This window comes from Schistocerca cancellata, chromosome 3, assembly GCF_023864275.1.
Source record: "Schistocerca cancellata isolate TAMUIC-IGC-003103 chromosome 3, iqSchCanc2.1, whole genome shotgun sequence".
In the NCBI taxonomy this organism is placed as follows: domain Eukaryota; kingdom Metazoa; phylum Arthropoda; class Insecta; order Orthoptera; family Acrididae; genus Schistocerca; species Schistocerca cancellata.
In genome coordinates this window covers 215,413,389-215,430,216 of record NC_064628.1, presented here as the reverse complement: position 1 = coordinate 215,430,216, position 16,828 = coordinate 215,413,389, and the positions used below count along the sequence as shown (strand labels likewise).

The 16,828-nt window shown below is 42.5% G+C and overlaps 1 protein-coding gene across 2 annotated transcripts in view; it reads right to left on the bottom strand.

Moving 5' to 3' along the window:
- LOC126174848 (HEAT repeat-containing protein 3) overlaps positions 1–16,828 on the bottom strand; it is a 649,038-nt gene that overhangs the window by 115,665 nt on the left and 516,545 nt on the right. For both annotated transcript variants that reach the window (XM_049921236.1, XM_049921235.1), the window contains one exon: positions 14,170–14,264. In XM_049921236.1, coding sequence (XP_049777193.1) covers positions 14,170–14,264 — 95 coding nt within the window. The remainder of the gene's footprint in view (positions 1–14,169; positions 14,265–16,828) is intronic.

Below are 16,828 nucleotides of genomic sequence, written 5' to 3'. Positions count from 1 at the left end.
TGTAAATTCAAGATCATCATGTAGAAACCTGTTCAAGGAACTTTTTATTCTAACCACTGCTTCTCAGTATATTTATTCCTTAATGAAATTTGTTGCAAGTAATACACCTCTATTTCCAACCAATAGCTCAATAGATAGTATTGATTCTAGAACTAACAACAATCTACATAAAGACCAAAAATCACTTACCTTGGTCCAAAAAGAGGCCCAATGTTCAAGAACACACATTTTCAACAAATTTAAAAACTTGGTTTCAGATAAAGCACGGTTTAAAAAGAGTTCGAAAGACTTTTTGATAGTCAGCTCCTCCTACTCCATAGATCCATCGTAACAGAGACTGTTAAGCCAGCTTAAGTAAAAATATCTGTTTTATTTCAGTTTTGACAGCACTTGGTACAACAGTCAACACCTGGTATTTTGTGTATGATAAATTTATTACTAGTGCAAAACAGTGTTTCATTCTGACAGCTTGTTGACTCTGTAAATATTAGCTGTTCCAATTTGTCGCACTGTATTCACCAATTTCGGCATCTTCTGACAAATTATCAGGGTAGTAAGTATTATACTCAAATGTTTTACGTTTTTATTTTATACTTTCTGATATGTTCCACACCCACGAGAATCATCTAATTTTTTGAGTCTTAGGAACAAAAGCAGAATATAATCTAATCTAATGTTGGAATTTTCAATGAGTTCAAGTAACCGGTTACCTAGGTGAAGTTCTGGGCATGGATGAACAGACCTGAGTTGACAAAAGTACATGAGGGGAGTTTTTCTGGGAGAAAATTGATACCCAGGATTCAGGAGCCAGTGTTGTGATTTCTGTATGGCTCCACATTGTGCAATGATGAATTGTAATACAGTAAAGTTCATACAAATACTGTGATTGTGAGGCAGTGGGTCCAATGGCAATTAGTGTAACAGTGATTTCAGTGGCAAAGATGTTTTCCTCAAACCCAGTCTCTGTGGGACAGCATTTACCTATGCATATTGCCTGCTGAGGGCTGAACCTATCTGGGCCTGGAACTGCTGGAGCAATAGGAAATTCTGTAGAAAAATGGAAAACCCACTCAAATGCAGTGTAGACAGGAGGTGATAGCACCAAGTGGTGTCATATACCTCCTGCAGATCGAGGAACATGGCAATCATGCATGCATGATGCACTACAGCATTGTGTACTGCATATTCTAGATGCATCAGTTGGGCTGTGATGGACTAGAGTATCAGAAAGACACTTTGAAACTGCAAGAAACGTCCTTTGGCTACATGGCACCTACATAGTCATCAGTTGGAAATTCTTTCAAATAATTTACACGACCAGTTTGTTAAAGAAACTGGTTGATAATTGGTCAAAGTTTGTGTATCTTTTCCTGGTTACAGGACAGGAATAATAATATTCTCCTAACATTGGGAGGAAAATTTCCCTTCTTGTCAAACAGAGTTAAGAAACCCAAGGATGTGTTGTATGCTATCACCACTAAGGATTCTAGCAGTTGAGTGTGGATTTCACTGGGTCAAGAGGTTGCATCTCGACAATCTTCTAAGGAACTGCAGAACTCAAATTCATTAAATGGAAAACTGTATGATTCAAGGTCTGGTGCATGGAAGGGTAAGTAGTTTCATTCTACCATGTATTTATGGGTCAGGGAATCACAATGGTAGTTCTGCATGTGGACACTTTGGAGGGTAAAGCAAAAATTCAACAATGTCTGAAGGATCAGTACAGATGTTGCCATTGGAGATGGTGTCAGAAACTCATTGAAGGAGATGCCAGAACTACTGTGGCCATTTGGTAGTCACCAGTGGGCTCAATAGAAACTGGAGAGACTACTTCATGAAGACAAGCTGTTATACAACATGTCACTGGCATCATGAACGGGAGGGGCAAGCTGTCAAATCATCCTACTAGACAGAAGAAATGAAATTACTATTTATTTATATTGGATGGATCAAAAATCTGCCCACCAAGTGGCAGTAGGAGAAAACATATATAAAGGTTAAGTGAAAGTGCAAGTTTTTGGAACCAGTGGCTCATCCTTCTGGTGATAGGGCACTGATATCCCCTGAGCTGGAGTTCTGGGTGACTTTCTAGGCTCTCCCAATTTCCTTAACTTCACCATTCCTCTACTTTTCCTTTCAGCCCTTCTGCCAGATGGAGGTGCCACTGGCTTTGAAAGCTTGCACATTTACTTAACATTTATATATGTTTTCTCTTACTGCCATTGGGTGAATGGATTTTTTTATCTATTCAAATACATTATATTTTCAAAAATTGGGTATTTTTGTTTATTGATACTACATGATTATGTCTAGGTTTGGTTTGTATTTCAAAGAAAGAATTATTCAAAAACAGCAAGCACAAGTGGTACTAACAACTCCAAATACCCCTTACCAATTGGCATACCTGACAAACACCATAACAGTTCTTCATGCAAAAATGACTGAGTAGTATTTCCAGTCCAGTATTTGGCTCACTGGTGGCCACAAATGTAGTGGAGTTCAGTTCACACCTGAGATGAAGGAAATAGTATATATCATCGACAAGAGCGCACATCCCAACATTCTTGCATTCTCTTTTTTTATTAAAAACCATGTTTTTGCTTGCCAGTTGGCTTTCAAAAGTAATCAACATGGTGTGTATTCCATTGGGAATGGCTTGAGAAAGAAAGAGTGATAGGAAAGTGGTCACTGTCACAGGGGTCGCTATGGACATACTTCTGGATTGATGTTGAGATGCTCAGGCTGCAGATCGTAATATCTATGGCTGAGTACATTCCGTAGGCCATCCTGGAATGTGTTGCAGCACCAGTGTTAGGTAGGCATACTGCCAAATGTGCCATTACTTAGCCCCTACTAGACATTCTTTTGTTGCCCCCACAGAGGACTATGGGCACCAATGTCCCAAAGTAGAAAGAAAGGTGTTGGCAGCTGTTCCATTAGCCCGAACAGCTCACAATATGGTATGTATCTGCCTGAGGGTATACTTATATTATACACTGTTATCCTAACTGACAGGTGGACAGAGATTGCCACAGCTCCTGATGATGTGTTTAAGGGCACCTGCGCACTGGAAGTGTCCGAATGTAGGAGCGTGTAAACTCATGCAGGTTCTCTCTCGATAACAACATGCTTTTTGCAGTAGGATTTGTGTTTTTAACGTTGGGGAGTTGGGGTTCCGAGAACTGTCTGTCTCGAATTGCCGCATCCACTGCAGAGAACTGCCATGCCGACGGCAGAGAAAGTATCCATCAGTTGGTGGTGAGCCCCTGGAGATGTGGGTTTGTTGGTCATTAGAGCTAATGGCTTCTCCCTTGACTGGAAAACAAGTTACGACATGCGGCTACGGCCAGGTGTTGGTGTTTGAGTCGTCACATTATTTGCAAAGTTTGATGTCATGTCAACTGGGTGAAATTGTTCAAACTTTTTCTTAGTATTTTGATACAACAGGTGGTAAAGCAATTCTATTCCTGTATTTTCTTCTCCCTGTTGGAAACTGGGCATGTTGGTAAAAGAAGGGGTGGTGTTCTGGTACACCCTCAAGCACTGTCGTTCCACACGCACCACTGGAAGATTCGCTAGTACAGAGAGAAGACATGGGTACAACCTTCAGGCAACTAAAGCATCTCGTAGGTGCAGGAAAATAGGAGTTTACATCATATCTATATGCCTTCACTTTCTCAGGTAAAACATTTTCATTGAAGGCTAAGATGAAAGCTCCAGAGTCTGCTCTATTATCCTTAGCTAATCTCTGGACTTGACAAGCAAAATGTCCTCCAAACCACTTTAGGTTAGCATCCAGTTCTTGCTCTGTTTTTAACATTAAATCCCAATGGAAGATGATATCTTGAATCAAGTTAAGATTTTTTTTTATGACTGGTTTGCATTTAAAATTTCACTCAAAATAAATCAATTTCTCATTTTATCTATAGCTGCAGCTTCTCCAAACTTATCAGCAGCATTTTCAATGAAAAACATAGGCTTCACTGTTACACACAAGTCTCCATTAGCTCTGAAGCTCACCTAGAACTGGGTGAACTGTGCAGGTGATAGAACATAGGGGCTTTGTGCAGCAATTTTGAAGAAAAGGCTCATGTACTTATAGTAGGAGCAGCAGGAAATAGCATGGCTAGCAACATAGAATATAGTATTAAACATGACATGGAGAAAGTAGGAGCAGCGACAACACACGTTTGTGTGGGGTTTGTGGAGATTTTCCAGCACAATGAACAGTCCTCGGCCGACACAGCTGTCGCCCTTGTAAACAAAGAGTTTAGCAGACTGTAATGAAGCATGTGGATCATTTCCAGTTGTTACGTTTTTCCAGTTTCCCACCATCTCCCAAAGTGCCACCGTCCGACCACAGAGGAGCAGTCCCCTCGTAATTCAGTAACACCCAGGACTGCAGCAACTGAATTACATTCTCTGCCAGGGTTTCGACTACCTCTCGTCGTGCCCTGAAATGAGAAATGTCCTGCCCACTATCCTTCCCACCCCATCCACCGAACCTACACAATATACTTGTACGTCCTACACAACCCTGCTCCCAACCCCCTACCTCATGGCTCATACCCCTGTACTAGACCTAGATGCAAGACCTGTCCCATACATCCTCCTACAACCACCCACTCCAGTCTGGTCACAAACATCAACTATCCCATCAAAGGCAGGGCTACCTGTGAAACCATTCATGTGATCAACAGCTAAGCTGCAACCATTGTGCTGCATACTATGTGGGCTTGACAACCAACAAGCTCTCTGTATGCATGAATGGCCACAAACAAACTGTGGCCAAGAAACAAGTTGACCACCCTGTTGCTGAGCACACTACCAAATATGAAATATCCTTCATTTCAATGACTGCTTCACAGCCTGCGCCATATGGATCCTTCCCATCAACACCAGCTTTTCTGAACTGCACATGTGGAAACTTTCCCTGCAATACATCCTACGTTCCCGTAACCCTCCGGGCCCCAACCTTTGTTAGTCACTGTCCTCACCCATTCAACCCCTTCCCTGATCCCATTCCAGCACTACACAGCCATCATTCCACCATCACATCCAGTCGTTTTACTTCTATCCTTTTCCGCTACCCCCACCCAATTCCCATCTCTCCCCTACCCTCAGTCTAACCTGCAGCACTTCACTGTCTGCCACTCCTATTATCCCTCCCCCTCCCCGCCACAGCCCCCCTCCTTCCACCCAACCAGTCGCCACTCCCACCATGCACTGCTGCTGCTGCTGCTCACAGTGTGGTTTCAGTTGCCCGAGACTGCAGTCATGTGTGAGAGTTGCGTTTTTGTGAAGAAAGCTTTATTTGTGACAGTCATTTTGTTGTGCCTATCTGTGACTCAGCATCTACACTATATGGTGAGTGGCAACCTTCCTTTTCATAATATTATTACATTCCATCCTGGATTTTCCATTTTTTGACAACAGTAACATGTACAGTCTTTATCAAGGTAATTGCAAAGACATCAACAAGGAACCTCTTAGCCTTGGCATGTATGGTAAAATATTTAATCAATTTTTCAATATTGGCTTTGCAAAACCACATAATGACACTGGTCAAGTCTGTTATCACCTTAAGATGGAAATTTCATCTGAGAAAAGCGGTCGAAAAAGCAGTAACTAGAGATAAAACTGAACTTTCATGTTCAACAGGCTAGTACTGCCTATGAAAACCTGAAAACAGGTTAAGAATATTTGAAAACTAGCAACTGTTATGGTAATTGCTTTTGACACACAACAATGTCTTTAATGTATCTAATAATGATGCAACCATGTTTATGTGGTCAGAGAAAATAGCTGGTCGGGGGCAGATGACATTACTTCTTGTCTTAGGCAGTATACTACAGCACTGATTCCTGACAATGTACATCATCTTATTGTGAATTCAGATTCTTGCTTTGGCCAAAATGAGAACTACTCTTTGGTTAGCTTTTGGACATCGTTAACAGTGTCAGGAATATTCAATGTTGTGGAACAAAGGTATCTAGTGCCTGGTCATAAGTATTTGCCCTGTGGCCATGATTTTGGGTTAACTGAGAAAAAGAAACGACAGGTATTTTTCATTTATGTTCAAGATCAGTGGATGGAATTTGTTAAAAAAAACAAGGGGAAAGAAACCTTTCAATGTTGTAAATACGACTTGTGACATGTTTTTTTACTATAAAACCTCTCCTTGATAAGGTACAAAGATGAACAATAATTGAATCTGGGCTGAAGGTTTTATTAAATAAGATTACATGTTTGAAAATTATGAAAGATCACCCTTTTAATTTTTCTTTAAAAGAACCTACAGTAGTACTGAAAATTGTTATACTGTAGATGTTGGGGGGAGGGGGGGGGGGAGACAAGTAAGTACCAGGCAGGCCCTTCATTCCACCAGTTCACCATACATATTATAGAACCCTCTCTGAGAATGTTAATGACGATACATTAATAACAATGATTATTGTTAATATTGTTGTGTTTTTTAGCAGAATAAACTCATATAAAAAACTAAGCCTGGTATACAATGTTAAGGCTAGAAAAATAATTTTTACTAAAGTTAATGGTAATTTGTGGTGGTGGTGGTGGTGGTGGTGGTGGTTTGGTGATGTACAAAACAAATCTTCACATCAAGTAGTTGTTCTTTATTAATTATTATTTTTTGTGTTACGTTTCAATATAAAGGATGTGAAATATCAGAAACATTAACTAGTCCATTCTGTATGGACTTCTGTAAACAAAAAAACATTCAAATGGAATTAAAGTTCTTGCACTGTAATCTTGGTGCAGACTACATTATTGATAACAGCCTACTTTTAACATCCACTTTTAGTCAGTTTCGATGATGATGTGATGATGATGTTTGGGGTGTGGGGCGCTCAACAGCGTGGTTATCAGCGCCCGTACAATTACCCAATCTTTGCTCAGTCCAATTGCGCCACTGTCGGGGATGATGATGAAATGATGAAGACAACACAAACACCCAGTCATCTCGAGGCAGGTGAAAATCCCTGACCCCGCCGGGAATCGAACCCGGGACCCCGTGCTCGGGAGGCGAGAACGCTACCGCGAGACCACGAGCGGCGGACAGTCAGTTTCGATGGAGGCTCAGCTACCGAGGGCAAATTTGTACAGGTAACGGAACAACAATTGCTTATGACTGAAATAAAGTCTTATATGTGCTGTAACCATTGCTGCAATTTAGAGACAGAGATTCACAAATCATGGGTTGCACCTGAACAGAAGCATTCAGGACAGATTAGCTGAGCATCTTGCAGAAAGTGTAGGGTTGGGGAGGGGGGGGGGGGGGGGCAGCACAAATACACATGGTAATATTCCATGGTTTCTGCAGCCAAGGAGAGAATATTTTATAGGTTGGAGTCAGTTTACAGACAAACAGTCTTTAAAAAACTTAGAACGGAACAGGAGCATAACATAGGTAACAGTCTCCAGAAAAGTAAAAATAGTTTGTTTCACCAGAACATTAGGGGGTCTGAACAAACCAAGTAGATGACCTTGTATATCTAGAAGATGTGAAAAATTCAGAAGTAATAGATATTGTGTGTTTCTCTGAACACCAGATAATGACAGGGATAGAAAAGTTAAATATATGGGACTATAAACTGTCGTCATTTTTGTGTAGGGTGAACAGGGAAAATGGAGGAGTTGCAACATATGTAAAGGTTATGCATAAATTCAAAACTATTGATACAAACAGTTTTGTGTAGATCAGAACTTAGATGTTTGTGTTGTGGGTGTTTATTGCAGAATACTACTCTTGTAATTGTAACAGTCTATAGGTCCCTTCCAGGAAACTTCCAGATACATTTGAGAAATCAGACAAGAAGAAACAATACTTTATGGAGATAAAAATGATTCAAAATAGTAGTCTTCATGTATGTCAGTGGCCATAATCATGCACAAACACACAAAATTTACCATCTCGGCCACACTTTACTGTTTCTTACTTTGACAACACATTCCACCTGTCATCATAGGATCAAATACTTCTAGAAGATTAACACAATGCTTATTATCCAATAGTAGATACCTACATTACAATAATTTTTAAGCAATATGGACTAGGAAAATGAACTGGAATCATAATTTGAGTGTTTCAATCTACAAGCACTGGCTAATTTTCCAACTTGTGTTTACTCCAGGAGCTGGCAGCAGTAGACCAACCACAACGTAGGAAGATAGCCAAATTTAACAAATGGGATGACACTATGTGTGGCTAATGTATTTTTCTACTTGGAGGGCATTGCCAAGCAAGGGTATGAGAACAGCGAGTAGTAGTACACAAGCTGGGAAGTATTCCAGGCGGAACTGCACAAGTTTTTGGTGACACACAATGACAGAAGTGCAAGGCTGCAGATAAAGCACAGGGCACAGCGTCCCAGAGAAACTACAGCATCCTACATTCAAGATATCTTGGTGCTGTGTAAAATAGTGAATCCTAGAATGAAGGAGGAAGATAATGTTGCACATCTCATGAAGGGTGCTTCTGAGGACATGTATCAAGTTCTTCTCCAGAAGGTGGTTTCGACAGCAGACGACTTCATAAAATGGTGCCAGTATATCAAAACACTGCATCAAAAAAGAATTACACACAAGAAGTTTCAATGGCTTCCAAATGTCGTATCGATTTCTGTGATGGAGGACGCAACTGATTTCAGAAGTGTTTTTGTCGTATAGTGAGAGAGGAAGTTCAGAAGGCACTTGGATTGCAGGGCGAGCAACAAACCGACACACTTCAAGAGGTCATAAAGGAGGAAGTGGAACAGACATTGACCCCAATATCTCATCCTTCATTTCCCTTCAAAACGGTGAAAAAGCCGAGACCCAGGCGGAGTTACATTCCTGCAATGCCACATGAGAAACCTGCTTGGGCACCAAGGAAGACTGACACCTGGAGGACCCAGGATAACCAACCAGTATGTTTCCACTGTGGATGAACGGGACATGTGGTGCGCTATTGCCCAGAAAGACAGGAGACCAATCTTAGCCAACGCCAACTCCGGGACGACCAAGATGAACCAGAAGATGTGGGTGCAGGACGACGTAGGTCACCATCGCTGCAAGCTAGCAGTTGGAGAGGACGCTCACCAACAAGCCGATCAAGGTCTCCATCGCCGTTTAGAAGCTCCAGCCAATCATCTAGCCACCGCCACCTGAAAAACTATAGGATGCTACCTTCCTTGGAGGTGAGGCTGCCAAAGAGAAAAATCCTCCGCTGTCGATCACTACAAAAATGATAGGAAACCACGGCAATATCCTCATGGCTGGCCGACCAGCACAAGCTATTGTTGACTCTGGAGCATCATATTCAGTCATTTCAGAGAAGTACTGTCACCACGTATTCGTCGACAACAAAACCTCTCTGCTGAAGGTGGCTAATGGGAAATATATAAAACTTACAGGAAGATGTACCATTCCTGTGGGTATAAGTGACCATACACAACCCTTAGGATTCATCATCTTACAAGAGTGTAGTCATGACATCATTCTCGGATGGGACTTTTTTTATAGCTTCTCCGGCAATTACAGATTGTGGTCACTCGAAGATTATGCTAGATGAGATCAGATACTGCGGACAGGAAGATGCGCACCCGAGAGTGTGAAGACTGTGTGCTGGATGAAGTGATCATTCTTGCAGTCAGCACTAGAAAGGTAACTGTCATGCGTCAAGCTACGCATCAACCCATGGATCTTTTAGTGGAATGTAAGAGAAGCATACTACTGGAGAATAATATGGTCCTCCCAGTCTCTGGCGTCTCATTTAAGAATGGATTCGGTGAATTGTGGATAGTTCACTGTCGCCGAGAACCACAGACCCTTCCTAGTCGCATGTGCATAGCATACGCTGAGCCGTTAATTGAAGAACAGCTGAGCGTCATAGAAACTTCCCATATCGAGTCTGTGGGTGAAATCACTGTGAGACAAGATGATCTAGCTCGACTATCACCAGATCTCACTAAGGAACAACAGAAGAAGCTACTTGCCATTCTTAAAGAGTTCTCTGAATGCACCAATCCATAGATAATGTCACATAGAAGAAGGTGTAATTAGATGAATGACAAACACTAACTTCTTCACTTAACGAAGGTTTGTTCAGCACTTGCACATACAAGAGCGTGGAGCAAACTGCCTCCGGCCAGAGCACATACAGTACATATACGGCTACAAAACATTTCAGTACAATGATTCTTGACATTTGTGGATACTTCTAGAATGTACTTGAACCGAATATAGAAATTAAAATTGTACAGTTCAGGTGAGTTTTGAACTCAGAACCCTCCATGCAACAGTTTAGTATCATAACTACAGCACGGTGTTAATCAGCATCATCTGCGACATTGAACTCTGCAACAGGGAACAGCACCTCGATGTTATGTCCTCCTACTCGGGGAACGAGTCATCAGTCCTGCATACTCCAACTCCTAATTCTTGCCTTGGTGGTGATCTTCTTAGAACTTCTTTTGCTGCTACACTCTCCGTCATCTTTCTGCTTGTTGCCTACCGCTGGAACTTCGAATTTACCCTGGGTTGCAGGATCCTTATAGGGCTTCATTCGAAGAATGTGGACCATATCTCTGATCTTTTGTCGTCTTGTGTCGGTGTCAAAATCTTCAACTTCATAAGTAATGTCAGACAACTGTATTACAACCTTAGAAGAGCCAAACTAGCACCTGAGGACCTTCTCTGAGAGGCCAACCATCCGAACAGGAGTGAAGATACAGAGGAGGTCACGAGGCTGGTAGACAACAGGGCGGTGGCTCCTGTCATATCTTCGGCAATCGAAGCCTGCAGCGTGCAGAGTCAAGCTAACTGCCAAGCTCCCTCAGCTCTGGTTAACACCTGGCCTACGTAGCCATCATCCACGTTATCAGGATGTAATGGAAACACAGTGTCCATCGTCTTAAGTCGCCTCACGCCCATGCACCAGGAAAAATGGCATTAATTCTGTGGTGTCTTGTGTGGCAGTGTTGTAGGCAAACATCATGAAAGGTAGCACCTCATCCCAGTTGCTCTGCTCGACACTGATAGCATGTCGGCCACAGTTTTATTAAGGCGTTAGTTTGCGGATGGTAGGCTGTCGTCATGTGATGAGTAATGTTGCACCGACGGTTATCTCTGTCATAAGATTCGATTTAAAATCTTTCCCTTGATCCGTAATTAATGGCCTTGGGGCAGCGTGTTTTAATACAATGTCTTCCACGATAAATTTGGCTACCTCGGATGCTTCAGATGTTTTCACAGTTTTTGTAATGGCATAGCGTGTCAGATAATCATTGCGAACAATAATCCACGTATTGCCACCAGCAGACATTGGAAATCGTCCGAGGAAGAGTGTGTGTGTGTGTGTGTGTGTGTGTGTGTGTGTGTGTGTGTGTGTGTGTGTGGGGGGGGGGGGGGCACGCGTGCACATATGCATGTTTTTCCTATAGCTAGAGAGAGGAAGTGCCTTGGTATTCTTTTCCTAAGAGTTTGCCTGACACCTTTCAATGTTTGTAGTTCAACTAAAACAAGTGCACAAGTTCTTGCTAGTGAATTTGGAAAGGAATATGAAGAATTAGAGTTTAACATACTCGAACAATGAGGCTACTAGCAGAGTTTTGCATGTTGTATTTTTCAGTCTGCCTAGTGCTTGCCTCACAGTCTAGCCCATACAGTACACAAGCCAGACGGGATGACTCTTAGTACTGTGCAACTGAATGCAGCTCGCATAGCCAACCCAGTCAGGTTGATGCACCTTACCAGCCTGTTCCCTCTGCTGTATTATGTGCTATATCTGTCTGCAAAGCCCTGCAGATATCCCTCCTTTATTGCCATTTCAATCAACTATGCACGGGAGTTTGTCAGTGGTTAATTAATTGTGATTAATTTCATTCTTTGCAGTAGTGCCAGTTTACCTACTTTTTACCTCTAGCAAGATGCGCAATAATGCTGGAATTCAATATAGTGTTGGCCCACACTTAGACTTGATGACAGCTTCCACTTTCGCACGCATATGTTCAATCAGGTGATGGGAAGTTTCTTGGGGAATGGCAGCCCATTTTTGATGGAGTGCTGCACTGAGGAGAGGTATCGATGTCAGTCAATGAGGCCTGGCACGAAGTTGGTGTTCCAAAACATCCCAAAGTGTTCTACAGGATTCAGCTCAGGACTCTGTGCAGACCAGTCCATTACAGGGCTGTTATTGTCGTGTAACCACTCCATCACAAAAAATTGATCAAATGGCTCTGAGCACTATGGGACTCAACATCTGAGGTCATCAGCCCCCTAGAACTTAGAACTACTTAAACCTAACTAACCTAAGGACATCACTCACATCCATGCCCCAGGCAGGATTTGAACCTGCGACCGTAGCAGTCGCGCGGTTCTGGACTGAAGCACCTAGAACCGCCCGGGCACTGCGGCCAGCCCACTCCATCACAGGATGTGTATTATGAACAGGTGCTCGATCATGTTGAAAGATGCAGTCGTCATCCCCAAATTGCTTTTTAACAGTGGGAAGCAAGAAGGTGCTTAAAACATCAATGTAGGCCTGTGCTGCGATAGCGCCACACAAAACAACAAGGGGTGCAAGCCCCCTCCATGAGAAACACAACTACACTAAACACCACCACCTCCGAATTTTACTGTTGGCACTACACATGCTGGCAGATGATGTTCACCGGGCATTCGCCATACCCACACCCTGCCATCGAATCGCCACATTGTGTACCTTCATTTGTCACTCCACACAACATTTTTCCACTGTTCAGTAGTCTAATGTTTACGCTCCTTACACCAAGCAAGGTGTCATTTGGAATTTACCGGCATGATATGTGGCTTACGAGCAGGCGCTCGACCATGAAATCCAAGTTCTCACACCTCCCATCTAATGTTCGTAGTACTTGCAGTGGATCCTCACGAGTTTGGAATTCCTGTGTGATGGTCTGGATGGATGTCTGCCTATTACACATCACAACCCTCTTCAATTATCGACAGTCTCTGTCAGTCAACAGATGAGGTCGGCGTACACGCTTTTGTGCTGTACGTGTTCCTTCATGTTTCAAATTCACTAACACATCAGAAACAGTGGACATAGGGATATTTAGGAGTGTGGGAATCTCACGTACAGACATACGACACAAGTGACACCCAATCACCTGACAACGTTCGAAGTCCGTGAGTTCCGCGGAGCACCCCATTCTGCTCTCTCACGATGTCTAATGACTACTAACTAAGGTTCCTGATATAGAGTACCTGGCAGTAGGTGGCAGCACAATGCACTTAATATGAAAAACTTACGTTTTTGGGAGGTGTCCGGATACTTTTGATCACATAGTGTAGGTGTATCTTTATCATGAAAAGAGTGTATGTTATGCCAATAACAATCACAACAGCTTTACTCTGCACAGGTTCTTCTAATTATACTTCTTAATACTAAATAGGGCAATTCAGAACATACTGACAATTTAGAACTCCACTGACGCACAGTGGGGAACATGTAGTACACAACACCAAAAACTTCTGTCCTCCCCCCCCCTCCCCACCTATATATTGTAAAAGCCACAGCAGAGCAACAGGTTGACGTGATGAATATTCTGAGAGTACAGTGCAATGGGCTGAGCCTGACACGCAAAGTAAGCTAGCCCAAGGCACAAAACACAGGCTGGCATGCTGAGATCTGTACCATGCATGTCTGTAGTCGCTGGAGATGGAACACTCTTGGTTTAGACAAGAAAGGGGAAGAAACTGGCCATGTCCTTTTCACAGGAAACATCCCGTAATTTAGCTTAAGTCATTTAAGAAAATCTTAAATATCTTTTTGGCTAGATGGATATGTGAACACCACTTTTCCTGAATGCAAGTCAATTGAGCTAACCACTGTGAAACTCAAGCTAAAGTTATATTTGAACAGGAGATCTTCAAGAATAAAAATCTTCAGGCATATAAAGTGATAAATTTGTGAATAATTACATAATACAAGACTTTAATTGGATAATTAAAAAAGTCTACTCACCAAGAGGTGGCAGAACAAGGACTGGAGAGGTCTAAGAAAAGGGCTAGATTTCGGGAAAGTCACCCTGAACTACTGGTCAGGGGAATTACTGCATGGGATGAGAAATGTTGTTATAATACAACATTTGATTCAATAACATTTGAGAATCATAAATATGCACATACCACAGGTTAAGCAGGAGATGTACTGCCTGAATGAAAGTATCTGTGTACTCTGATACAATTTTCTTGTCGCCGCACTCCTGCCAATCATCTGCATACTGGAAGATAAATAGAACATTGTTAGAACAAAAATGAAACAAAGGAATTAAAATATGAATGAAGGACATAGATGATGACAAACTAATTCAGTTTTTTAGACCAGGAAGGGGACACTAACTGTAGTTATCACTGAACACTGGTAATCACACACCTAATAAATTAAAATTATGCAAGAATAATCTCAACTCCATTGTAACTAAACACGGGAACTTCAATAAACCAATACTGAATCACAGCATAACTTGTTTTCTAATTGTAAACAGTTTTGTACTCCATTTGATAAATAAGGCAGTGGTTTATAAATACATAGTTTCAGGCTCCAAAAATATTGTCAATTATAGGAATTAAAGTTCTGTCAAGATCTATACTTCCAAACGAACTGCACCTACTTTCTTGTTCCGGCAAAGCACAAATACAACTACAACAGATAGTAAGTTCAGAGAGTACCTAGTAGTGAGTTGGTCATATTTCCATCGTATGAAATGTTTAATCACTTTCAAGTCTACTACAGACTTCATAAATGCTATGATTAATGGCACCTTTTGCAGCAAACACATTATACAGAATGTTAATGGAAAAATAATATTGTGCCTCTGCGAAGTAAGTAACTGATGGCAAATAAAGAGACACCAATATATCTAGATCTGAGCAAGTCAACAAAATCTGAGTCTGTGAAAAAAAAAAAGAGGTATTTTTCAATTTGTCATTTAAACCAAGTGTTCTGATTTCTTTAAGAAGTCACAATACTTCCTTTTAGTGACACATTGAAACTTATCTCTTTTCTACACAGTCTCCATTTACTGCATGCCCGCGCACCCACACACACACACACACACACACACACACACACACACACACACACACACACACACAGAGAGAGAGAGAGAGAGAGAGAGAGAGAGAGAGAGAGAGAGAACCTGCTTACAATTCTATACCACTGTGGAACGTGTCATCTGTGGGTAATTATTTTAAGTGTATATATTGATCTTTGGTCTACCGACCTAGCTTTGCTAATGTTATGTTTTCTCTTTGTTTCCCTTTTTGGCAATTCCATTGTCAAGGTATATTTCCGTAATAGTCCTAACAAAATCAATTTATCTGATTATATATGTGTTACTGAATTATTATAAATTGCATGATGGAAGTATCATATAAATCAGCAACCCTTGGAACACAAAAGGAACACAGTCAATGAAGAAAGTCAATCACATTGCATCATGACTTCAAAGGGGTTCAAATGGAAAGAGTTCTTATGCCTACAAGATGATCTGCAAAGCAGGTTAGTGACCTCCAAACTCTAACTGCAACACACAACCTTAAGTTATTCCAGCAAACAGACAACAAATATGACCAGTAATTTGGTCCCCAAAACTAGCACAGTTTCCATGCTGCAAGTGAAAGTATAAGTTCTGAAATTCCTATCCAACGAATCAATACTGGGGTTTGCTATGTTGGACTTGGCACTCGTGCAAAAAGGTTTTCCTAGTGATCACAGAAAATTTGCAGTGGCGGTTTCCAGATTTGATGCCTGAGCAATCCAATGGTTTCGGTCATGACAATATTATGGAAAGGATAGTTGCTGCTTACCATACAGTGGAGATGATGAGTCACAGATAGGCACAAAAAAAATTTCTGTCACAAAATAAGCTTTCAGCCAACCGGCCTGGGTTCAGCTGCCAGCAACTGTGGTCATGTGTGTGCGAGTTGCATTTGCGTGTGTGTGTACATCTGTCGCCTATTTTCCACAAAGGCCTTGTTGGCTGAAAGCTTATTCTGTGACAGTCTTTTCGTTGTGCCTATTTGCGACTCAGCATCTCCGCTTCATGGTAAGTGGCAACTTTCCTTTTCATAATATTTGACACACTTCAGTACCAGTTATTGGCAGTAAGCAAGTGGACCCGCATCAAGTAAAGTAAATACACTCCTGGAAATGGAAAAAAGAACACATTGACACCGGTGTGTCAGACCCACCATACTTGCTCCGGACACTGCGAGAGGGCTGTACAAGCAATGATCACACGCACGGCACAGCGGACACACCAGGAACCGCGGTGTTGGCCGTCGAATGGCGCTAGCTGCGCAGCATTTGTGCACCGCCGCCGTCAGTGTCAGCCAGTTTGCCGTGGCATACGGAGCTCCATCGCAGTCTTTAACACTGGTAGCATGCCGCGACAGCGTGGACGTGAACCGTATGTGCAGTTGACGGACTTTGAGCGAGGGCGTATAGTGGGCATGCGGGAGGCCGGGTGGACGTACCTCCGAATTGCTCAACACGTGGGGCGTGAGGTCTCCACAGTACATCGATGTTGTCACCAGTGGTAGGCGGAAGGTGCACGTGCCCGTCGACCTGGGACCGGACCACAGCGACGCACGGATGCACGCCAAGACCGTAGGATCCTACACAGTGCCGTAGGGGACCGCACCGCCACTTCCCAGCAAATTAGGGACACTGTTGCTCCTGGGGTATCGGCGAGGACCATTCGCAACCGTCTCCATGAAGCTGGGCTACGGTCCCGCACACCGTTAGGCCGTCTTCCGCTCACGCCCCAACATCGTGCAGCCC